This window comes from Coenobita brevimanus, chromosome 95 (assembly GCF_032717465.1).
Source record: "Coenobita brevimanus isolate Jiangsu-jjx chromosome 95, ASM3271746v2, whole genome shotgun sequence".
In the NCBI taxonomy this organism is placed as follows: Eukaryota; Metazoa; Arthropoda; class Malacostraca; order Decapoda; family Coenobitidae; genus Coenobita; species Coenobita brevimanus.
This window is the reverse complement of record NC_137048.1, coordinates 35,413,550-35,437,755: the sequence shown is the minus strand read 5'-3', so window position 1 is coordinate 35,437,755 and position 24,206 is coordinate 35,413,550. Positions and strand designations below refer to the sequence as shown.

The 24,206-nt window shown below is 43.0% G+C and overlaps 1 protein-coding gene across 1 annotated transcript in view; it reads left to right on the top strand.

Moving 5' to 3' along the window:
* The window catches only part of LOC145413130 (neuroligin-4, X-linked-like), a 98,354-nt gene extending 76,921 nt beyond the window's left edge, over nt 1-21,433 (top strand). Inside the window, exons 3-10 of the mRNA XM_080282848.1 lie at nt 8,464-8,661; nt 16,011-16,204; nt 17,182-17,278; nt 17,452-17,612; nt 17,937-18,143; nt 18,489-18,649; nt 20,169-20,287; nt 20,562-21,433. Of these exons, the coding sequence (XP_080138974.1) occupies nt 8,464-8,661; nt 16,011-16,204; nt 17,182-17,278; nt 17,452-17,612; nt 17,937-18,143; nt 18,489-18,649; nt 20,169-20,287; nt 20,562-21,433 (2,009 nt within the window). The remainder of the gene's footprint in view (nt 1-8,463; nt 8,662-16,010; nt 16,205-17,181; nt 17,279-17,451; nt 17,613-17,936; nt 18,144-18,488; nt 18,650-20,168; nt 20,288-20,561) is intronic.
* Nucleotides 21,434-24,206: the final 2,773 nt, after the last annotated feature.

The window sequence follows — 24,206 nt, the reverse complement described above, 5'->3', positions numbered from 1 at the left end:
TCCTGTTATCGTTCTCCTGTCCTCGCTTCCTCATCCTTGTTCTCGCCCTGTCTTCTCCTCACTCCCCCATCCTTATGTTCGTCCTGCCCTATCCCCCATCCACCCACATTCTTGCCCCTCATCCCTTATCTCCGGTGTTCTCTCTCATTCCCCTACCCATCCCCCATGTTAAAACCCTGACCCAGATCACACAACACAGAAACAAAGACAATCCAATGTGCCTCTCCCTCGTCCTTTCTCATTTTCTTTTTAATTTGAAAAAGATGTCGCTATTAACCCCTCCACTAGGATGCACTCCCTGTTAATTTAGTCTTGTTACCTTTAGACGATTTCCTGCAGCTTCACCTACAGTAGTGAATGGTTTGAGGTGCTGCATTATATATCGAGCTTTCCATTTCCAAAATCTTTCTCATACAAAATTAAATCATCTAGTGTTTTCATGCGTTCAGGGGGAAAATGAGTCATCACACTAAAGGGGTAAATAATTATCATGCAAAATAAATCGCTTAGGAAGAGGTGCTACGGATCCTTCTTGGCCCACAAGGATATTATGGCTTCTCTATGTGGTACAAACACCAACAACTATATATATAATAGCAATAAGAAAAAGGGTAGGAAATCACCAGGGTTCTAAATAAATGCATACATAACGTACGTGCATACATAAATAATACATACATACATACACATACAGTATAATGCACATAAAATACATACGGATACACATATACGAGTATACTGACACACACATATCCCATACAGTACTTATACATTACCTATACACCGGTTCATATGATGCATACATATAGTACCTGATGGGTATATACTCATTTATATACATTTAAATGATCATATATACATTTCGAGGTAGATACATACATACGCAGTCATGCATACGCAAATACAGCACACACACACACACACACACACACACACACACACACACACACACACACACACACACACACACACACACAGCAAGTGGCGTGGTGCAGCAAACTACGTACGGCGTTTCGTCATAAACTACGAAATTGCGTCCGGGAACTCAGGTGGCCGTAACGCAGTGGAAATAATCCGCTTACAAGAGAAATATTTAGCTATAATTTGCCGGCAAGAGGCATCACGGGTGTAAAGTGACGGAAAACGAGATGCAAAGCCCGGAGCACCAGGAAGGAGGGACGGGAGGGAGGAACAAGAAGGACGGAGGGACGGGGAGGAGGAAGGATGAGAGGAAGGAAAGACAGGAAGGGACGAGAACTGAGGCTGGGATGGTAAGAGATGGACTGAAGGAGAAGAAAGTGGAAATATAAGGAGGAGCATAAATGAAAAGATGAAAGGAAAAGGGGGAGAGATGAGGAAGAAAAGGGGAAGTGAAAGAGGAACAGAAGAGAGAATGTGAAGAGTAGGAAGAGAGGGAGACAGTACCATCAAGGTTAAGAGCGAGAGGAAAGAGAGGAGGAAGAAGAAGGGAGGGGAAGGGAGAGAAAAGAAGGGGAAAAGGGGGGAAACAAGGGGTGAGAGGGATTACGGAAGGGGAGTAGGGGAGGAATTAATTGATTAAAGAAACGGTTTTTGGCAGCGTAACAGCAAAGGTCATATCTGATAGTGAGGAGGAGGAGGAGGAGGAGGAGGAGGAGGAAGGGGTGGGAGGGGAAGAGGGGGAAGGGAGGATTTAGATCGGAGGGGAGGATGTGGGAACAAGGGAGGGAAGAGTACGAAGGTAGGGAGATGGATGGGTGGGGAAAGGAGAAATGAGCGTGAGATTGGATGGATGGGGAGATGGAAGGGCGGGGAAGGAGGAGGGATGGAGGGGAGGGGATGAAAAGCGAGATGGAAGAAAGGAAAAGGAAGGATGGAGGGACGGGGACAAACGAAGAGATGGAGAAGAGGAAGAAGAAAGGAGAGTGAGAAGGAAGGGGAGGAGAAAGGGTGACGAAGAGAGATGACATAGGGGATGGAAGGGGTGGAAAGGAGAGCTGGAGAGGAGATGGAAAAGAACTAGAAGGGAAGGAAGAACCCAGTGACGGAGGGAAGGGAAGCAGGTCGGAAGGGAGGGAGGTTAGGAGCATCGTTGTGGGGTGGAGGGGAGTAAGAAGCAGTCAGGCTCCCAGTGCATCAAAAGCGCAAAGAGGTGGAGGGAGGAGGAGAGAGAGGAGGAAGGGAGAGAGAGAGAGAGAGAGAGAGATAGGGGGAAGGGATAGGACTGGAGATGAGGGTTGGGTAGTAGTGTTCTGTGGTTGAGAGGAAAAAGGATGAGGGGAAAGAGGAGATGAGAGAAGAGAGGAGAGAAGAGGGCGATGTGGAAAATGAAGGGAAGGGAAGGGAAGGGAAGGGAGAAGGAGGGAAAGGTGGGAAGGCGCAACATAGGGAAGGAAAGAGGAGAGGAGAGGAGAGAAGGAATGGGGACGAATTGTACAATGAAGGAAGAGTGGGAAAAATGAAGGGATGAATGTGAGAGAATACGAGAAATAGGGAAGAAGGGGGAGGAATGAAAGGGAAGGAATACTGGAAGCGGGAGGAAGTAGAGAAGACGAGAAAAGAAAGAAAAGAAGAGATGAGGGGGAGGGAAAGAAGTCAGTCTCGTTTTAAAGCATCGAGGAGGAGGAGGAGGAGGAGGAGGAGGAGGAGGAGGGGGGGTATGGTAAGGTGAGCAAGAAACACCCCGACTCAAATGAATGTGTGTGTGTGTGTGTGTGTGTGTGTGTGTGTGTGTGTGTGTGTGTGTGTGTGTGTGTGTGTGTGTGTTTTGGAAGAGGTGGGAAAGTAGGCAAGAAACATGCACACCCAACCAAAATACACCAACCCAACCCAACTCACACTCTCTCTCTCTCTCTCTCTCTCTCTCTCTCTCTCAAAGCTCCTCACCAGTATATAAGCCCGTTTTCAAGCTCTCTCGCCTCCATTACCTCGCGTCTGTTCTTGTTACGCTGTCTCTATCTCCTAGCTTCGGCCTCCGTCTACCCCTCCTCGGTCTGCCTCACCTCCGCCTCTCACCACTCGGAAACTCGGACACATTTGATGCACAACTTCCATCTTGGTTAAGGGGGGAGGAGGGGAGGGTAAGGATGCAATTCCAGCCAACTCCTTCGTTTCCATTACGGAGGGGAGACTCTAAGAGGTTTTCAGCACTTGGAATCCTATTTAATCCTATTTATTAAGGATTCTAACCTATTTGAAGGACGCGTTGAAGGATACGGAAGCCTCCATCACCATTACCTAATATTACGGATTATTTTGGTCTTCGTATTTTATCTCTTTAGTTCTTTCACCTTAATTTGCCCCAAATGTTCATCCTTTTTTGCAGCTTCTTTCCCGTTGCTCCGTTGCAGAGAAAGACAATATTACGGTCCTGCACCCTTTCCATAATACTTCTTCGTGACTAGCATCATATTCTAGCCTGACCTTTTGTTACAGCTCAGCGTTCATGATGGAGATATGCCATTTTTACGCCTAGTTAAAGTGAATATCGTTTAACAGATCATTTCGCTTTTCTGATTTTTTCACATTAATATTAACTCTAATGTGGTTGTAAAAAGTCTGATATCTTTATGAATAAACACAAGCCTAAATACAAACAATCTTAGTCACTCTCAGTATTAGAAGACTTTATAAATCCTGCTTCAAGACGTTCTAAGGAGCACTAGAGCGTCTTAATCGCGACAAGCAGTGCAAATCCACGAGAGACGCACCGAAATCTCGAGCCATTAAGCCTTTGCCGCGTATCCCCGTCAATCGGAAATGCGTTGATGTGTTGGAGAAGCGCCATTTTCGCATCTCCGTAACTTGAAAATGAATTAATATGTTGAGCCAATGGCATTTTCAGTCCCTTATACCCAACAGACTTCGCTATATATATGATCCATCTTGACGAGTGGAAATGTTGGGTGGGAGAGACACAGGTTAGATCTTGGATAATTTGTTTTCTTTACCGTTCCTGGCTACACGGAACTCTCTGAAGACGGGTTATGTGTGGCCCAAAACGATAGAGAAAATACAGAATTCTAACTCTATCCTGTCTCTCTCTCCCACCCAACATTTACATTTCGTTGTGAAGGAAGTTATGAGCTTGTAATTTCCTTTTAAATATTAATTCCTTCCCTGCTCCTTGCATACATCACGAGAAAACACTTGGGCTCTGTGTTCAGCAGCAAAAGAATTAATCTGCGCGAGAAAATAATAGAAATTACGTATTCTCAACGTCAAAGCGACTTAATCCAGGCAAGGAGAGTACACCACGAGAGGCTGTTGGGCCATTATGATTTCACCGCGTATCCTCCTGTCTCAGAAATCTTGAAGTAATGTTGAGATAGTGCCATTTTCGTCCTGTGGAAAATCACTAGTGTGTTTATATGCTGAAGTGACGTCATACTGAGCTCTTCTCGTCCTGCACTATGTACGGAGAGTTAGAAATAAGATTACCTGTAGAATTAACGTTAGTTTCACCAATTAATACACCGCTAATAACTTTAATAAACTGTATAGACAAAGTGATCAGCAGGATTTTTCTCAAACTTTAGGAGCTTTTTCTAGGACTAATCCAAAACTAAATCACTAAGGAAGTGGTGCTAGGGTGCTTCCTTAAAAGACAAGGACACACACCCACGAGTAACTGCAGCTCCGCAATGGCTGAGAACCGAGCCCATGTTGAGATGGCATTTTTTACATACTCAAAACTGGTCGTACAATAATCTTAAGTTTCTCAAAAAAAAAAAAAAAATGAAAAAAAAGAAAAAAAATCAGGAAATTCAATATTGGCAGAAATTGAGATATATACATTTACTCGAAACTGGTCGTGCAATAGCCGGAAACTTCTCTCAAAAAAATATCAAAGGAAATCGTATAGTGGTAGAAATGTTAGAACTGTAGGTAGAAACATTAATAATCACATGGTCTCAGTGTCAAAGCATCTTATTCACGACTAGACAGGAAAACCATAAGAGACCTAGGGAAATGTGGGACCATTAAATCTCCACTGCCCTAACTTGGAAATGCGTTAATGTGAATAGGTACTGCAATTTTCAGGCTGTGGAAATGTTATGAACGGGGTAATGTGCTGAGGTGGTGTCATTTCCAGCTCCATTTCCCAGACACGTTCCGATGTAAAGAGGGAGATGAGGAAGTGCCATTAAGTCATCTTCACCTCATTTCCTCTTCCACGCAGCTCTTGATATGTATGTTTGCTACAAGTATAATAAAGAGACAAGAATTTTATCATCAGAGACAGCACGACGTATGGCCTCATGGATCTTACTCAACATGGGTTTCTTTACACCTCTTCCTTAGCGATTAATTCTGCTCTTTATACCTCATTTGAACCTTAAAAATCACTGATACAAAATTTCTCTCCATTCAAATTATATAACACACAAGGTAATGCCAAGGTGTAACAGGTAAAATAAATCTCTAAAGAACAGGTGCTACTAAGCCTCCAATAGGTCTAAAAATAATAACCTCGAGTGCCAATTACGCTGCGTGGTTCATTAGCATGGGAGGGAAATTCGAAATGCATATACCCAAAAATAATTATGCCAAAAAGCCTGTCATTTTAGCTCTACCATTACCAGCGATGGGGTGGAAATTCAAATTATTTATGGGGGAAAATGATCATGGTGCTATTCCACTTTTTTTTTCGGGGGGGGGGTGGGGGGCGTTCGCGTGGTACGGGTGGAACTACAGGAATGCATTAGCACCATCACGAGCACACTACCAGTCTGCCTATCTGTTCATTAATCCACCCATCCATTCAGCCATCTAACATCTACTATTTATATCTACCATTAAATCCATCCCTCTACCAATCTGAAGGCGTAAACCAATCTTGCAGACCAAGACACAAAACACACCGAATAAAAGACACACTAAATACTCATCACTTCCCTCTCTCACCATCAACAACACTTATATAAATTTAATGAGAACTTTAATATTGCCCAGTTGAATTTATCTTTAAGCTATCGGTGGGAAACTTGGTAGAACTTGTTATGAGATGCCCCTCGACCATAGTATCAAATTTGGATAATACTGGATAAGTATCATGTGCTTACTGAGGGCCGGAACTATACTCACAGCTGCCGTGAGGATGAAATAGGGAAAAAAATGGAGAAAGCGTACTCGTGCTGATGGCGTTATGCGTTTCTACGTTTATGGATACAATTTAGACGTTTATGGACATTGTTTATATGTTTATGGACACTATCTATACGTTTATGGACACTCTACGTTTTTGGACACAGTATATACGTTTATGGACAGAGTTTGTACGTTTTTGGACATACTCTATACGTTTATGGACAGAGTTTGTACGTTTTTGGACATAGTTTATACGTTTATGGACAAAGTTTGTACGTGTATTGACACTGTTTATACGTTTATGGACAGAGTTTGTACGTTTATGGACAGAGTTTGTACGTTTATGGACACTGTTTATACGTTTATGGACAGAGTTTGTACGTTTATGGACACTGTTTATACGTTTATGGATAGAGTTTGTACGTTTATGGACACTGTTTATACGTTTATGGATAGAGTTTGTACGTTTATGGACACTGTTTATACGTTTATGGACAGAGTTTGTACGTTTCCTTGAAGTGAGCGTGGTACCGTGGGGAAGTAATGGAAACCACCCGACAGGCTTCACCCACTCAATTAGCTGTGGGTGAGTGAAGCCTGGTGGTGTGGTTGCTTCAGATCACCATGCCCATTCCACCACACCACCCACTCCCATACCAGTCACTCTAGCATATCAGCCACTCTACCCCTACCATCATCACAGCCACCACCATCATCAACATAACCACTATCATCACCAGCACCAAAATAACCACCAGCACCATCACCACCACCACCACAACAACAACAGCCACCATCACAGGCGACTGCATCAAACGTACCTAAGCCACTACACGTCAATCCATCAATCGTATCTCTGTCACTTACCGCCCCACTAAACGCAACAACCACCGCAATTACCAGCTATTCCACTACAACCAGCCCCTCTACCACACCTACTGCAACTACCCACCACTCCACCACAATCACCACAGCCACAACCCCTACCAAAATCACGAAGCCTGGGACAACCACCTTGTATTCCACCATTCACCACGCCACCAAACCTAACCACAGCTACGCCACCTACCACACCCACCACTATCACCATAGCTATCAAAAACACCATACCTACCACAACCAACCCTATCTACCACACTTACCACACCACCACTACCACACCACATCAACCCCACCCACCACAACCACCAAATCAACCCCACCCACCACAACCACCAAATCAACCCCACCCACCACAACCACCAAATCAACCCCACCCACCACAACCACCAAATCAACCCCACCCACCTCAACCACCACACCAGTCGTACCCACATCCACCACACCGTCCCCACAAGCATAAAATGTGAGCATAGGAATAGTGCCATCAGGTAGTCATTTTGTATTCTGGCGGTGCGTCACATTACGGGCGGGGGACGTTGATATATTGTATGTCTTGAGTCAGGAGGCAGTCCCCCTCGGAAAATAGATACTCGCGCTGCCGGAGGTGCGACGGAGAAAGGGAGAGAGGAAGGGTTGTCTTCGCCTTGCCTTAACACACACACACACACACACACACACACACACACACACACACACACACACACACACACACACACACACGATATATACATCATCTACATTAATCTATCCCTCGGCCAAGCAATGTGCAGTTATTATTTCTATCTTTGTCTTCATCACCCCAATATAAGGTTCACTACAGGACCACGTACGGAAGGGAGAGTGACAGCCAGACTCAACCCGTCCTCATGCTGGCAAAGTTTGAATCAAGAATGGGTGTCTGTAATGAAAGCAATGCATGTGAAAATTGAATTGCTGTATTGGCTGTGTGTGTGTGTGTGTGTGTGTGTGTGTGTGTGTGTGTGTGTGTGTGTGTGTGTGTGTGTGTGTGTGTGTGTGTGTGTGTGTGTGTGTGTGTGTGTGTGTGTGTGTGTGAGTCTATGTAAAAATCATTCGAAGTCAGCACGATGTCAACCAATAGTGTGACGAGATAATGGAAAAAATAGTATGCAGGAAAGAGGGAGAGGGGAAGAAGAAGACCGAGGACGAGGAGGAGGGATAAGATGGACAGGTATATGAGTGAAGGGATGTGCAGCCTCATAGTGGAGGACAGAATGACATGAAGGCAATTCGTTATTCACCACCCCTTCTGAAATTAAGGCCTCTGGCTGTGGATAGACAGAGAGGGGTAGGTAGGTGGGTAGGTAGGTAGGTAGGCAGATAGATATAGACAGATAGATAAATAAGAAAGACAGACAGACAGAGATGGCATTTTATTCAGCTGACTCACAAACCTAAACGTTAAATATCCATCAGGGTTTCTGCTAGCGTCAATTTCCCACCTACGTCTCCATAGCAACGACAAGATTAACAACTCCACATTTCCTCCCTCAGGCTTCTTCAACCCTAACGTGGACCCCGTTGGCCGTGCTACTGTGGCCAACTACGGGCTAATGGACCAGCTGGCGGCACTGCATTGGGTCCAGGAGAATATCGTGCGGTTCGGCGGTGACCCGGGCCATGTCACTGTGATGGGCCATGGTACTGGGGCCGCTTGTCTCAATTTCCTTGTCATCTCTCCGGCTGCGGCAGGTTGGTACTAGCAAACACACACACACACACACACACACACACACACACACACACACACACACACACACACACACACACACACACACACGCACTCTAAAATTGGTTGTGATATACTCAACATTGCATTAATTCCCTCACACACACACACACACATCCTCTCTCTCTCTCTCTCTCTCTCTCTCTCTCTCTCTCTCTCTCTCTCTCATGACTATATAATGAGCTACGTAACGTTCTCGCCATCACCCCCACCATCGACAGGTCAGTCTCACTCTCACCCATTCTCTGTCCTATTTTAACAAGCAAGATTTAACCTATATTCTCAGTCTTTCATATATGCAAATGCTTAAAACCGGAACTCTATCTTTTTAATTCTGTCTTTCCCACTGTCTATGAACTTCAGTGTTTTAAATGCAAAGCGTCGATGAAATTAGAAAGGAATCATTCTTGAGTCTGGTTTTGTCTTTGTCCCCTTCTCCCTCCCTTCTATTATTAACTTACTTTTTTTTTTCTTTGAGAGAGAGAGAGAGAGTCAAACAATCCGTACGAGACTTAATAGAGACCAATCAGCCAGCATCGGGGCTTTGCAAACGGCAGGACAGACTTTAACAGGGCGTTCCAAACAAGCGGTATGCAGGCTTGGCGGGTCGGAAATCAATACCCTCTGTCAATCCTCTTACTCTAATTCACCTCCAAAGCTGATTAAGGTGTGGCAACAAGAGGATCGCTCACAAACGTTCCCAAGAGCCGAATGTTTTTTTGCAATCACGATCGTCTGTTGGGAGCGTTTCATTTAGCTTAACTCTGATAGCCTGTGGTCGGGATGATCATTATACCTGTACTATTACTAAACGTTTATCACCACGAACGTTCACAACAACTGAACGTTTTTTTTGTACACACGATCGTCTGCTGGGGGTCGTGTTGTTCCATTTAGCTTAACTCTGCAAGCCTGAGATCGTGGTGTTCATTATACCTGTATTTCTTCTATAATGTTTATAATCTAACTTGGCCCATATTCTCATCCCATAGCAGCTTATTTCACGTAGCTCAGTGACAGAAAGAGACAGATAGACAGATACAGTTACAGAGACAGAGACAGAAAAATAGAGAGACAGAGATATATAGATACATACATACATACATACAGACAGACAGTGCAGTATAGAGCTCCCCATTTCCCTATCTATGTGTCCCCGATAAAGGCAAGCCATGGTCAGAAAATTGAACGTTCGTAGAGCCTGCAATAAAACACAACAACGGCAACAATGACAGCAACAACGGCAAAGCGAAGTCTGTAAATAACCCTTTGTTTGGGGAGGAAATTCTGATCAAAACTCACCGAAAAACATGACAGGGGACTATAATGGAAACACCACACACACACACACACACACACACACACACACACACATACACACACACACACACACACACACACACACACACACACACACACACACACACACACACATAAGGGGATCATAAACACAGCTACATCATGAATCCAAACACACTTGCACTCTCTCTCTCTCTCTCTCTCTCTCTCTCTCTCTCTCTCTCACACACACACACACACACACACACACACACACACACACACACACACACATCAAGATATCGGGGTAAGGTTTTGTTGTGGTGTGAGGGGCCGTAAAATATGACGATGCCATAAAGACTTGCGTCGCCCTGTGTTACTTTCACAATTGTGGTCTCCTGCTACACTCTCTCTCTCACTTTCTTGCTCTATCTCTCTCTTTTTTTTTGCTCTCTCTCTCCTGCTGGTACACTCTCTCTCACTCTGTTACTCTCTCTCTCTCTCTTGCTCTATCTGTTTTTCTCTACCTCTTTCTGTATCATGCTTTTTATTTCCTTCCTCTGTATCGTCCACCGTCACAGTGTTTCTTTCATAATTGAGGACCCTTGCTTCTCTCTCTCCCTCCCCCCCCTCTCTCTCTCTCTCTCTCTCTCTGTCTGTCTGTCTGTCTGTCTGTCTCTCTCTCTCTCTCTCTCTCTCTCTCTCTCTCTCTCTCTCTCTCTCTCTCATATTATCACATTTCATGAACTATAAATCTCTCTCTTATTCAGCAACGCACTTTAAAACATTTATACCCATTAATCTCTCTCTCTCTCTCTCTCTCTCTCTCTCTCTCTCTCTCGCCGTACGAAAAAGTATATATATATATTTTGTACCCCTTTACGAGCCCATGATTTTTTTATTATTTTTCATGCTACATTATTTTTACTTTTGCTTTACCATTTCTCGAGGTCTGTTGTCCTGGGCTTTACTGCGTCCTGAAATTTTTGTCTTACGAGTTACGATCTTATTTCCTGTTGCTCCGGATTCAATATTTTTATCACGCCATTTTCCTTCCATACCTCTGAAGGACTTGTTTTTCTTATCTTACATCTTGTCTTACAACTTACTTCTTACCTTTCTTCTTGTTTGACTTCTTATCTTTCTTCTTACTTATCTTACTTTACTTATCTTACTTATCTTTTCTTTACTTATCTTACTTATTTTCCTTCATAGTTATCTTACTTTACTTATCTTACTTATCTTCCTTCTTATTTATCTTACTTATCTTACTCATCTTCCTTCTTATTTTTACTTATCTTCCTTCTTACTTATCTTACTTATCTTTCTCTTTACTTATCCTGCTTATCTTCCTTCTTACTTATCTTCCTTCTTACTTGTTTTATTTATCTTACTTCTTCTCCTTCTCCTTACTTATCTTGCTTATCTTACTTATCTTACCTCTTTCACTTTCCCTAGGTTTTTTTCCCGTCTCTTAAAAAAATCGCCTACCATATCCTTATAAAACAAAAGAGAGCTGTCCCTAATCAAAGAGGGTTAACATCGGCATAAACTAGTCACGAAGAAGTGCTACGGAGTTTTCCAAGGCAATGTATATACGACTTTCATTTCTTAAGCTGTTCTGTTTCTCGTTCTTAGTTTCTCTGTTTCCTATTTCTTGAGATTTTTTTTTCTTTCTCACTGGCTCCTTTTTTCCAGCCTTTTTATCAGTCTTTCATCCACCGTTTATTTTTCGTTTTTCTTTCTCTCTGTATTTTTTATCTGTGCTCTCTTTTCTTGTCTTATGTTCTCCGGCTGTATTTTCTCGATCTGTATGCATAGCTAGCGTTCTCTCTCTCTCTCTCTCTCTCTCTCTCTCTCTCTCTCTCATTTGCGACAAGTATAAGCAAAAAATAAATAAATGACCTTACCGAGTTACTAAGATTAAGTACGAATGAATTCTGGAGATACTCTACGGACTCTTCCCACCACGTTTCACTTACTCGCCCAAAACTTCATTAATCACTGCAATCTCTCTCTCTCTCTCTCTCTCTCTCTCTCTCTCTCTCTCTCTCTCTCTCTCTCTCTCCCCGCCACTGTGCATATCCATTATCCGATATTAATCTTATCTGGTAGTTCTTCCTCTTCCATTTCCACTATCTCTTATCTATTTCTGGTTTTCTTGTTATCTTTCTTTTCCTTGTTTATTCTTACTCTCTCTTCTCCTCTTGCTGTCTCCGTCTTACTGTCTCTTTACGATTTTCTGTTTTTTTTTTTTTATTCCTCTGCTCCTGTGTATATGTTTATGTTCCAATATCAGATTTATGTCTTATTCTGCAGTCTATATATCGAGCCGTGTGTGTGTGTGTGTGTGTGTGTGTGTGTGTGTGTGTGTGTGTGTGTGTGTGTGTGTTGCTATAAAACGCCCGATGCTTGTCTCTCCATAAGTCTCCAGTGTCTCTTATTGCTTCTCTCTCTCTCTTTCTTTCTTTCTCTCTCTCTCTCTCTCTCTCTCTCTCTCTCTCTCTCTCTCTCTCTCTCTCAGATAAATTTCACATTTCACTACAGCACGATACAGCTTTATATTATGTGCCTGTGTCAGTATATGTGTGTATAATTGAGTAAGTGTATCTTTTATTACGTATCCGATTGCCCAATAAGCCACACAGTCCGTTCCCTGTGGTCCTCCAACCCTCCCACACTCCAACAGACGCGCCACACGATTTCACACCTTGGTATGCAGTTGAATTAAATATAAAGCCTCCATATTGATTGTATTTCTTTGTAACGGGTGGATGTGAGAAGCAATATGGAGAGAATGGATGTGGCGTCTTTATTCCGTTCCATTTTACAAAGCGGCTCTACGATGCTATTTAATATTGCAGTATTAAATAAACGTTTGCTATACTTTGAGGGAAATTCTCGTATGTGTGTAAATTATGTACAACCTACGTGGCTGTCTCCCTCAGATTAAAGAGTCTGACGTACACACACACACACACACACACACACACACACACACACACACACACATTACGTAAAGCCTACAGGGACGAAACTGCCTTTTTGTGTGACCAAATTGATGAACTCTACGGTCCCAGTCACCCACATTTCATTTACTTCCTTACTAACTAATTCCTGGCAAGTACAGTGACTACAGTCCATGATCATAGCAAAGTATATTCATTCTACTCCAACCATGTAACGATATGAAAAGGAACGCGGAATCTACGGTAACTTATTGGCCCTCTTTCGTAGTTTCATCCAATAGTACTGTAATGTAATGGTGGATTTACCCAACTCTGTCAATTTCGTGGAAAGGGTGGTTATATAGTGCCTCATTTTCAATTTCTCGTGGACTGGGATAATCGTTTAGTTTCCTTGTTTCCCTGTTTCATCTCGTCTGGTGCCGTAGTTTCGCTATAACGAATAATAGGAGAGCAGTAGCTTGCACCACTGTTTCGTGAAACGGAACGCTTTTCGTTCGCTGTTTCTCTGCTACTTGTAAAAGGACTGTCGTCGCACCCACCGCTGTTTCGTGTGATGGTGCGGCTGTCGTTCGGTGTTCGACTGTTTCGTGACGCAATCAATCGGACATGTGTTGAAGTTGGTTCGCCACGCCTGTCCAAGTTGAAATTAAAAATCGTGATGCATGACGGGCAAGGTGGACAGATGGACACATTATGTACCCCACTGACGGCTCCACCTTTTTTTTTTTTTTTTAAGGGGGTGTGGCGGACAGAATTTTCAGTACTAACCCCTCCATTATCAGAACGTCTTTCACGCTGCATTATTATCATCATTATTATTATTATTATTATTATTATTTTATCGAAAGATAATTTTGACAGGCATTTTGAATTTTGAGCGGCTTTTCGAAATGGAGAGGTTAGGTACGGACCCATAAACCCCTTCTCTACAAAACGTGTTTCTTAAGCTGAATAAAATCGTCTGGTGCTTCTATGAAATTAAAAGGGCAATTGAACACACACACACACACACACACACACACACACACACACACACACACACACACACACACACATGACACACAACACAGTGGTAAACAAAAAAACACCGGATACTATGCTATGTCCACTTAAACTTGGCCTAAAATTACCATCTCTCCATCGGTAATACTGACCTGTCACAAGAACACGATGCTAGTCACGAAGAAGTGGTATGGTAAGCGCGTAGTACAGAAGAGCCGTAGTACTATCTAATTCCGCCACTGAACGAAGAGAAATAAGATGAAAAGGACGAATGAAAAAAGGTGAAAAGGGACGAAAATCTGGGTCAAATTAAGGTGAGCGTACTATAAACGCATATGAACCGGATTTCTGCCAATACCACATCGATATCCCGATATTTGACGATGGTCGTAATTTTTTTGCCTCATTTCTCTCTCTCTCTCTCTCTCTCTCTCTCTCTCTCCCTCTCTCTCTCTCCACACATCACAGCTCAATCTCCCTGTCATTTTTCGGCGTATTTACCTACCCAGCCTCTCTCTGTTTGCACTGTAATGATGAAACAGTGTGTGTGATGGCCATAGAGTTTCATATCCCTACCTAAATACATATAATTTGCAATGTTTCTGTTTTGCAATGTGAGAGACTGGGATTAATATTAAGTCTGAGGGCTCTCTCTGTCTCTGTCTCTGTCTGTCTGTCTCTGTCTCTGTCTCTCTCTCTCTCTCTCTCTCAAAACCGTGACTAAAAGGAAATAAACTGAACAAAATACTGTATTCTATACCCCATTAAAATATGCACGATTCCCTCTCAAATATCCAAACACACACACACACACACACACACACACACACACACACACACACACACACACACACACACACACACATCCCACCAAAAAAATATATATCCTCACAATTAGGGACTTTTGGGATTCAGTAATTTAACATGGCTTGTCCGCTGCGTAGGCCATCAAAACGGCTCGCATATATATTTTTTTTTATAATGGCCACTCAAAAAAAAGGGTTTATACATAGGCTCCATTAATTAGAATCTTGACATGGTATTGGCATGGTGGGTAAAAAATAGTGAGGCTTTTGTTTAGGCTGGCCTGATATTAACCCTATGCCAGTGAAGAATGTGTGGATAGTGTTTATTATTATTGTTATTATTATCATTAATATTATTATTATTATTATTATTATTATTATTATTACTACTACTACTGCTACTACTACTACTACTACTATTATTATTATTATTATTATTATTACAAAATCCAGACGATTTTACTTATTTTGGAAAGCTTTTTTGAGTAAGGGCTATAAAATTTCCATTAACTCCGGGTGCAATGAAGCTAATGACTGTGACAACACACACACACACACACACACACACACACACACACACACACACACACACACACACACACAGAATTAGCCTTTTTGATAATGATGATAATGATGATGATGATGATGATGATGATGATGATGACGATGATGATGGTAAAAATTATTATCTCACCCTCTCCAACCAAAACTGTTCAAGCGAGCTATCCTGTGTGTAATGATATTGAGTGGTGGTGATGATGGCGGTTATGTGTAGTGAGTGATGAGTGGTTAGTGTGTGGTAAATGGTGATGAGTGATTGTGAATGACGAGTTGTTAGTGATGAATGGTGATTGAGGAACGGTGAAAGATGAATGACGAATGATAAGTGATGATGATAATGATGATGATGATGACGATATGTTGATCAGTGAAGATGATGACGATATGGTGAACGAGGCAGTGAAGATGATGATGATGATGATGATGATGATGATGATGATGATGATGATGATGATGACGACGATGATGATGATAAACATGAAGACAACTATTTCTCCCCTCGAACCCAGACTCTTCAAACTAACTACCCTAATGTTCGGATCGGCATCTGAATCCATAGTCGGGTATACTGTACAGTCCAAGTGCACTAAATGGGCCACATACTCATCCAGTCACCATTCAAGCACATGGAATCCTCACTCCACCCCACAGAAAAAAGTATCCTCATATTTCCTATTTCTCTCTCTCTGCCCCCAGGCGCAGGACTCTTCAAACGCGCTATCCTGATGTCCGGATCGGCACTCAGTCCATGGGCGGCGGTTCAGTCCCCCGTCTATTATGCGGTACAGGCGGCGAGGCAGCTGGGGTGTCGCGTACCGGATGATCTGTACCGTCACTATGAGGCGCTGCTACACTGCCTTAGGGACCGTACCGTTGATGAGATTTTGGAGGTAGGTATCATTCTCTCTCTCTCTCTCTCTCTCTCTCTCTCTCTCTCTCTCTCTCTGGGGGTACATATCATTCTCATTCTTTCCTTTCCTTCACTAAGAGAGATCCTGCAGGTACATCGTTGAAGTCTGGATCTAGTATTTCCTTCTATACATCCTTCTCTTCCTTCCTTCCTTCCTTCCTTCTTTCCTTCCTTCCTCCCTCTTGCTATTCTCTCCTTCTCCTACATTTGATTTTTTTTTCCTTCGTGACTTTACGAACAAAATCGCTCAGGTACGTTTCAATCTCCATCCATCATTCGTTTTCTTTTTTTTTTTTCTTTTTGGGAGAGAAAAGGTAAAGCAGTATTGGCGAAATCATGTAAATGCATCCCAGACTCTATCTCTTCTGCACTTTTTTTTCCTTTTTATCATGAAACCACAAAAATATATTTCAGTGTCTTTTACATTTTTCATCCTTGCTCTATCGATGGAATTTTCCCAGTCCGCCAGAACCTCTCTCTCTCTCTCTCTCTCTCTCTCTCTCTCTCTCTCTCTCTCTCTTTCTCTCCCGGAATTTATCTCAAGTGGACACAGCTGCAACGCCTTGAAGCCTCTCTCTCTCTCTCTCTCTCTCTCTCTCTCTCTCTCTCTCTCTCTCTCTCTCTCTCTCACCACTTACTATATTTCCACTGTTTGCCAATCCAAGCCACCCTCCTTCATGCACTTCTCTATTGCCATTTATCTACCTCCTTTTGCTCATCCAAATTGATCTCCTTCATGTATTCCTCACCCCTACCATCACTACTCTGTTCATCCCTTTCCCTAAGACACCCCTATCCACCTCATACACTTCCAATCTACCCTCCCCTATTCTTACACCTGTCTCAGTATCTACCTATATTAAATTATATACCTGTATATAAAATCATTCGACAGCATCACCTGACTTTTATTTTCTACCTAAGGATGGAACACTGATTAAAACCACTCTCTTTTAGGTTGAGTTGGAGATACCTCAGTTCCTCTCCTCTATTGGGCCTAGCGTGGACGGGGTTACCATCAGACCCGACTGGAAACATCAGCTCTCAAAGATGGGTAAGTGGTTGCGTGTGTGTGTGTGTGTGTGTGTGTGTGTGTGTGTGTGTGTGTGTGTGTGTGTGTTGGGTAATCACAGTCTGAATCATGAAAGCCAGCTAACCCTAAGTCTGCACGTGCATTCTGGCTCCGAGCACCTACTAAGCAGTCCGTTCCCTTACTATACGTCCCAGGGGAGGAAGGACGAACCCCGGTGGACCTCCTACTGGGTGTGACGGCGACGGACGTGCTGGAGGTGTTCAGTGACGCGGAGATACAACATGGATTCGAAGCGGATCACCGGGACAGACTCATTCGTACCTTCGTCACCAATAACTATCGATACCATCTACAGGTCAGTGGCAATTTTCTTCCTACATCTGACACTTTCCCTTTTTATTTGGCCTGTTGATCCATACTCCTGATTTTTTTCCCTCTCATTCTTCAACTTTTTCTCCTCATCTACTGTATCTTGTAAAGCTGATGCCTTACAGAATCCAGCCTCTTTTTTACTGGTTTCCTTCGCCCTCGTGCCCTTCCTTCCATCCTCTGAGTCCAATCATCTTCCCTTCCCCTCATCTCTTGGTAGTAGTCCTCCGGGTTCACATTTCAGATGCACCTGGAGCCACAAAGACAATACCATAATTCTAACTCTCTTCCATTCCATCCTCCCGCACAGGAAATTGTACTAGCGATCACAGCCGAGTACACCGACTGGGCCCGTCCTGTACAACACCCAGTACACATCCGGGACCTGACCGCCGAGGCACTACACGACGCGGCCTTCGTCTCGCCGGTCACCGTGGCCGCCAACCAACTCTACACCCCCAACAGGAAGGCGTTCTTGTACGTGCTCGACTACCGCCCCGATGACCCTGATCCAGAGGTGAGATATTTGGTTTTGTGGTCTGTTACTGGGTAGGGACAAAAATTAATGCCGGATTTTTTTTTCGCAGTCATCCTTAAACTGATGTTGCTCGGCCCTCTTGTAGGTGTTCCACTACCGCTCTAATGGGAAAAAAAAAATCCTTAGCTGAAGAAATTTTTCACTGATATGTCGTTAATAAGTAAAGGCGACAAGAATAATGACGATAACGGAAACGACAATAAAGAAACTAACAACACCAACGAATAACAATAATGTGTTCTCATATCAGTTCTTAGATAATATTATAGTCACTGCTCCTCGATTTACAGCTTTCTATTTCCCTCTCTCACGCTCCACCACCAGATCGGACCTGACTTCAGCGTGAACGAGCTGCTGTACGTGTTCGGGGTGCCCCTGGGGTCCGTGAGCCCCCTAGCACCAGACACCAACCACTCCTATAGCAAGACCGAGGTGGCCCTGAGTGAGGCTACTATCATTATGTGGACCAACTTTATTAAGACAGGGTGAGTTGTGTGGATGAGCTAGATAGATAGGTAGATGGATAGATAGTCAGACAGACAGACAGACAGCTAGATTGATATACAGAGAGATAGACAGGTAAGTTCGTGGGTAAGTAGATAGATATATATAGAAGCAGATGAACAGATAGATAGATAGATAGATACACAAATGAGAGAGAGAGAGAGAGAGAGAGAGAGAGAGAGAGAGAGAGAGAGAGAGAGAGAGAGAGAGGGGCGTATGATTATGCTAATTATGCAAATTTTGTTCTTCATGTACTGTAACACTACTGCTTTTATTCTTTCTTTTTAGCATTACTACTACTTCTACTACTACTACTACTACTACTACTACTACTACTACTACAGCTACTACTACAATTTAATTAATCTGTGTGAGTAAAGGGAGACAGTTTACACAAGCTATAATAACAAAAAAGTGAAACAGGAAGGATATGATTTTGTAGCAGACCAACCAACAAAAAAAACACACACACACACAAACAAACCGCACACATTCCCCCGTGACTCAAGAACACACGATACATAATGACGTGAGAAACACATGTACTTCTAAATACTTTACATGGTTCAGATACAGCATACCTAACCCCCTCAGTAAAGCTGTGTACCGAACGCTTCCCCCTTCAGCTGGCCTGTGTATCAATCTCCCCAAATATGCAAAGGATACATACAATGCACATGATACATAAAGCTGTAGGATACATAGGATACATAATGCATAGGATACATGATAACTATAACAGAACAGGCAGCTTACTTATCCCTCCCCCGTACAGCTCTGCGCCGGACGCTCCCCCTTAAGCTGGCTTGCCTGTAAGACGGCCGCTTCTGCTGCGCCTCGCTCTAACTTTAATGAGCATCTGATTATCTCTCTCTCTCTCACTCTCTCTCTCTCTCTCTCTCTCTCTCGTTTGCAACAAATACAAGTAAAATGTAAATAAATATATGAATGACGTCGCCCACATGAAGTTTATATACGAATGGTTTTGCGGGGTAACTCTACGGTCGCGCCCCACCACGTTTCACTTACCCAAAACGACATTATTCACTTACATTCTCTCTCTCTCTCTCTCTCTCTCTCTCTCTCTCTCTCTCTCTCTCTCTCTCTCTCTCTCTGTCTGTCTGTCTTTTGTGTGTGCTGTGAAAATTAAGCATTCCTGCGTTTTATGCCTCACTGCTGAATGTATTGTATAATGTGACATGCAGGCTAAACAGAACTAATGCTTACAAATCATGTCTCAATTTACCACTTAATATCATGTTTGAAGATAACTAACCCTCTTTAACCCTATTTTTCCTCGCTACTCACACGATTCTACTCAGATCAAGATATTTTTCCAACAGGAGACATTAGATACAGCCTTCATTAAGCCTTTCACTATTATGCATCTTCTCTAGAAGAATAAAATCATAAATAAACATCAAGAATAAAATGGAAAAAGACAGCATTGGAGTGAATGGGCTTAAAAATGTCCCGTCCCTACATCCCTACACCCCCCAGGGACCCTAATGAAGGCGGTGTAGGGGGAGAGCCGCCCCCCATCGGCAGGGAGGCACCCCGTTACAAGAGCCCTGACTGGCCAGGTTACGATCCTGTCTATAGAAAATACCTCGGCCTCGGTAAGTCATGTTTTTTTTTTATCATATGTTTAGTATTTTATTATATATTTACTTTTTCATGCTTTTATTTACATTTTTTTTTACTGGAGCGCAAGAATCTTTGTCACAAAGTCTTATGAATGTAAGAGTTACATAAAAATAAAACTCGCTGAGTTATGATGTGCTTACTTTATACCTCGCTTTCATTATTATTATTATAATTGTTATCATTATTTTTTATTATTATTATTATTATTATTATTAACCTCGGTGGCGTACGTGACATCTTTTCCAGCTGGTCGTGGGCGTGTACGTGACCACTACCGCGCAGGTCAGGTGGCGCTGTGGTCGTGGCTGGTGCCTGGCATGGAGAAAGTCGGGGCAAGATACGGACCCGACTCGCCCTTCCATCAACTCACCGACCACGACCAACCCGACACCTACTCCGGCCCGACGCGACCTAGCAACCTATCCAGCAACCTCCTACCCCCGCCCACCACCCCTGCACCCACCACCCAACCCACAACCACTCCAGCCGCCCACAACCTCCAGCCGCCCACGATGCTGATCCTGAGCAACGGGAGTAATGTGGCTGAGTTGACTGAGGACCTGCTGAGGGATCACCACTATCGCCAGCAGCACCAGGACTTCCCCTACACCACAGCGCTGAGTCTCACAGTCGCTATTGGGTGTTCGCTGCTTGTGCTCAATCTCCTGGTGTTCGCAGCTGTGTACTACCGCAGAGACACCCGGCAAGATAAACCAGGGGGCGCCAGTCCCCACGACAGCACCGGACCCGACCCAACTACGGACGTCCAGCTGAGGAATGTGACGCAGCCGCCCCCACCCGGTAAGGCCTCGTCACCATCACAATGCGGTACACTTCGCTCCTCCGCAACACTTCGCAGCAGCCTGGCCGCTTCGTGTGATGGCGAAGCGCAGCACGAATGGCCGCCGGATTACACCACAAGCATGCAAGGGGACGTGAACACAGGTGCGCTGCCCCCCACGCTCAGCCGCCCCCCGCACAACGGCACCGCACGCTCCGTCACCAGGCCACCACCGCCCCCACGCTCCTCCTCGTACCCGTCCCACGTGGAGCCCCAGCCGCTGCTCTCTCCGACGGCGCTCCTTCAGGCCAATAACACCTCCGAGATGCGCGTCTGAGTCTCCCCACCAAGGCCACTTACCCCTTCATGCTGTCGTGGGTTGAGCACTTTGCTGTTCAGTCCTCCCGTTTTCTTTATTTAATGGTGTACTCCTTAAAACGCCCCAGTCGGAGTGATCGGAGTGATAGCCTTCCATAGGTTCGATCCCTAAGAGTCGCTTCTTGATCATCCAGTGCCACAAAGGGGTGTACACTGCTCATTTACCCTTAAATGTACTGAACTACGGTAGGGCCCTTACACCTCGACGGGGATAAAACGGTGGCTGTTTTTTACTTTTTAGTGTATGCTGAGTGAAAATTAAACCCTTGAAGACTATTATACTGTAATCACTTCTGCAGATACAAAGTGTTTATACATTATTGACAAAAACCTTAGAGATTCAATGCATATTTTATCTGGTGTGTGGATATATAAACATTTAAACGTACTGTACTGCATTCACTTCAGCAGATAGCTACGAGTGTTTATATTTAAAAAATATTTAGCGATTCAATACTTATTTTATCTGAGAAAGGTGTCGACAATAACTCCTAGTGATAATGGCTATTTCTTTTTAATGTTTCTGCGGTACGTGTATAGATGTGCTCTATTTATGTAGGCCTGTAGTGGACACGGCTGTATATTAGGCAGCAAAACTCAGAACACAGAAAAAAAAAAATCACCAAAACCCACAAAAAACGAAAATAAAGTACAAGTATGATAGCTCTGGTCATCTCAGAAAACAGAAAAAAAAATATATATCAAACCCCATTAACAACAAAATATAGAATCCATGAAAAAAAAGATTATTTGGATCTTAGAAAATACAAATCTCTATCAAACTACAGACGGAACAAGCCTATGAAGGTAGACAGTATTAGCATCTCGGAAAGAAAATCATTGTCAAAAATCCCCCCAAAGGGCAATTTTTTAAAGACTGCTCTAAGTGTATCAAAAAAAAAGCTCATGACTCAATTTTTTAACAGTGCTATATCAGGAAACAGGAACTCTTTACTCAGATGACAAATATATGGAACGACATTACCGTGTGGTGCTGGAAGTGAGATTAATGGAAAAATATATAGTACAGTACATGAGGTAGAACATTTTTAAGAGATGTGAATACGGAGTGACGATAGTGCAAACTGACTTACAGAACTTCGGGTAAACTATGTGCTCTGTCTGTTTAAGGGGAAAAAAATAAAGACATTCTAATAACAAATTCATCCCCTCTCTCATAAGACAAGGATAGCAGGCTGGAAACTAAGCAGCACAGTGAACCTAATGGAAGGAACATATTTAACACATTAATTTCAAGCTCAAAATAGGTCTGAAACTTTACCCATACTCGTAGTACTGGTCATGTTTACTTAGTGGCAGAGCAGAAATAATAAAGACCTATATATATATATATCTAGTTTACAAAAATGGCAAGGGATTGAGATGAACACGAAAACGAAACTGAAATACTAAGGATAAACATTTCCCCGGATTATACAACAAGCATGTGACTGTGACGAATAAACACATAAACACACGCGAATTATCAGCACACAAAAAATACCGCAAGTGAGAATTTGGTGGATATACGAAGTGAGCACCCGGAGATTCAGAAAACGTATGCGCAGTGAATAGATCTAATGTTGCCAATGTGCGCACTAAAACAATATAATCTACGTGCGCACTAAAACATTATAATCTTTGTGTGCGCAGTAAATGATCTATGCGCACACTAAATCAGTATACTACATGTGCGCACTAAATTAATATAATCTATGTGCGCAGTAAAAGTTGACAGCATAATGCACAGTCTGAATAGAAAATGTGCGACCAGTCGTTTATAATTATTATTTGTTGTAAATGGATTCAATATGCATTTGATTATCATGACAGTCTGTACACACTATGATACATGAACACGTGTACATCAATGACTACAAGTTGTGCACAGGGCTAAAGACAATAACACACATACACACTAACATAAAGGAAAATGATAAAGTCCATGTGCACACCCAAAGATGTCTACATGTATACACTAATTATAAACACCTGTGCACACCCAGCAAGAACCGCTTCACACTGAGGTCAGAATCGGAGAGCGGGTCATATTTCAAGTAGCTCTGGAGAGTCCCTTACACATTTTTCCTAGCGATTCATTCAGCACATTACACCTTGACATTCCCTTGAGTGCTATTGGTGAAAACTATGTCGATATTAGAACGATGAAAATAACACAGACGACGATGTTTCGATATATGTTAGATAAATCGCTATGAAAAAGGGGCTACGGAGTTAGAGTGACAGAATACCAACCTGTTTCCGATTCCTGCCTCAGTGTGACCTAGGGACAAGATGTGGTGTTCAAGGACTAACTCAAACATTTTTTTAATTGCTTTACTAGTCGTTCGGCCATTATCGTTAAACGGACCTTTTGGATGTAAATAAAGACGATGTACATAATTCTTGTTAAACGTGGGTCTTTGAAATGGCCTGTTTGATGTTACGTTGTCATTACGTTGGTTAATAAATAAGGAAACACTGGCATCTAAAACTAATGGTATTTATTTGGGTTTTCTGGACTGGTTTTTTGATGTATGTGGAGGAAAAATGGTTGACTTAGGGACTGCATGGTGGTACAGCCGAACGAAAGAGATTTGGATGGCTAAGAACAAGATGAAGAGTATAGAGTGGAGGATGGTGTATCGTCTGAAATGGTGCTTAGAAATCATTGTCGGATCCACTAACTCTTGTATGCATGCCAGGTGAAAGATACATAGATGGACAGACAG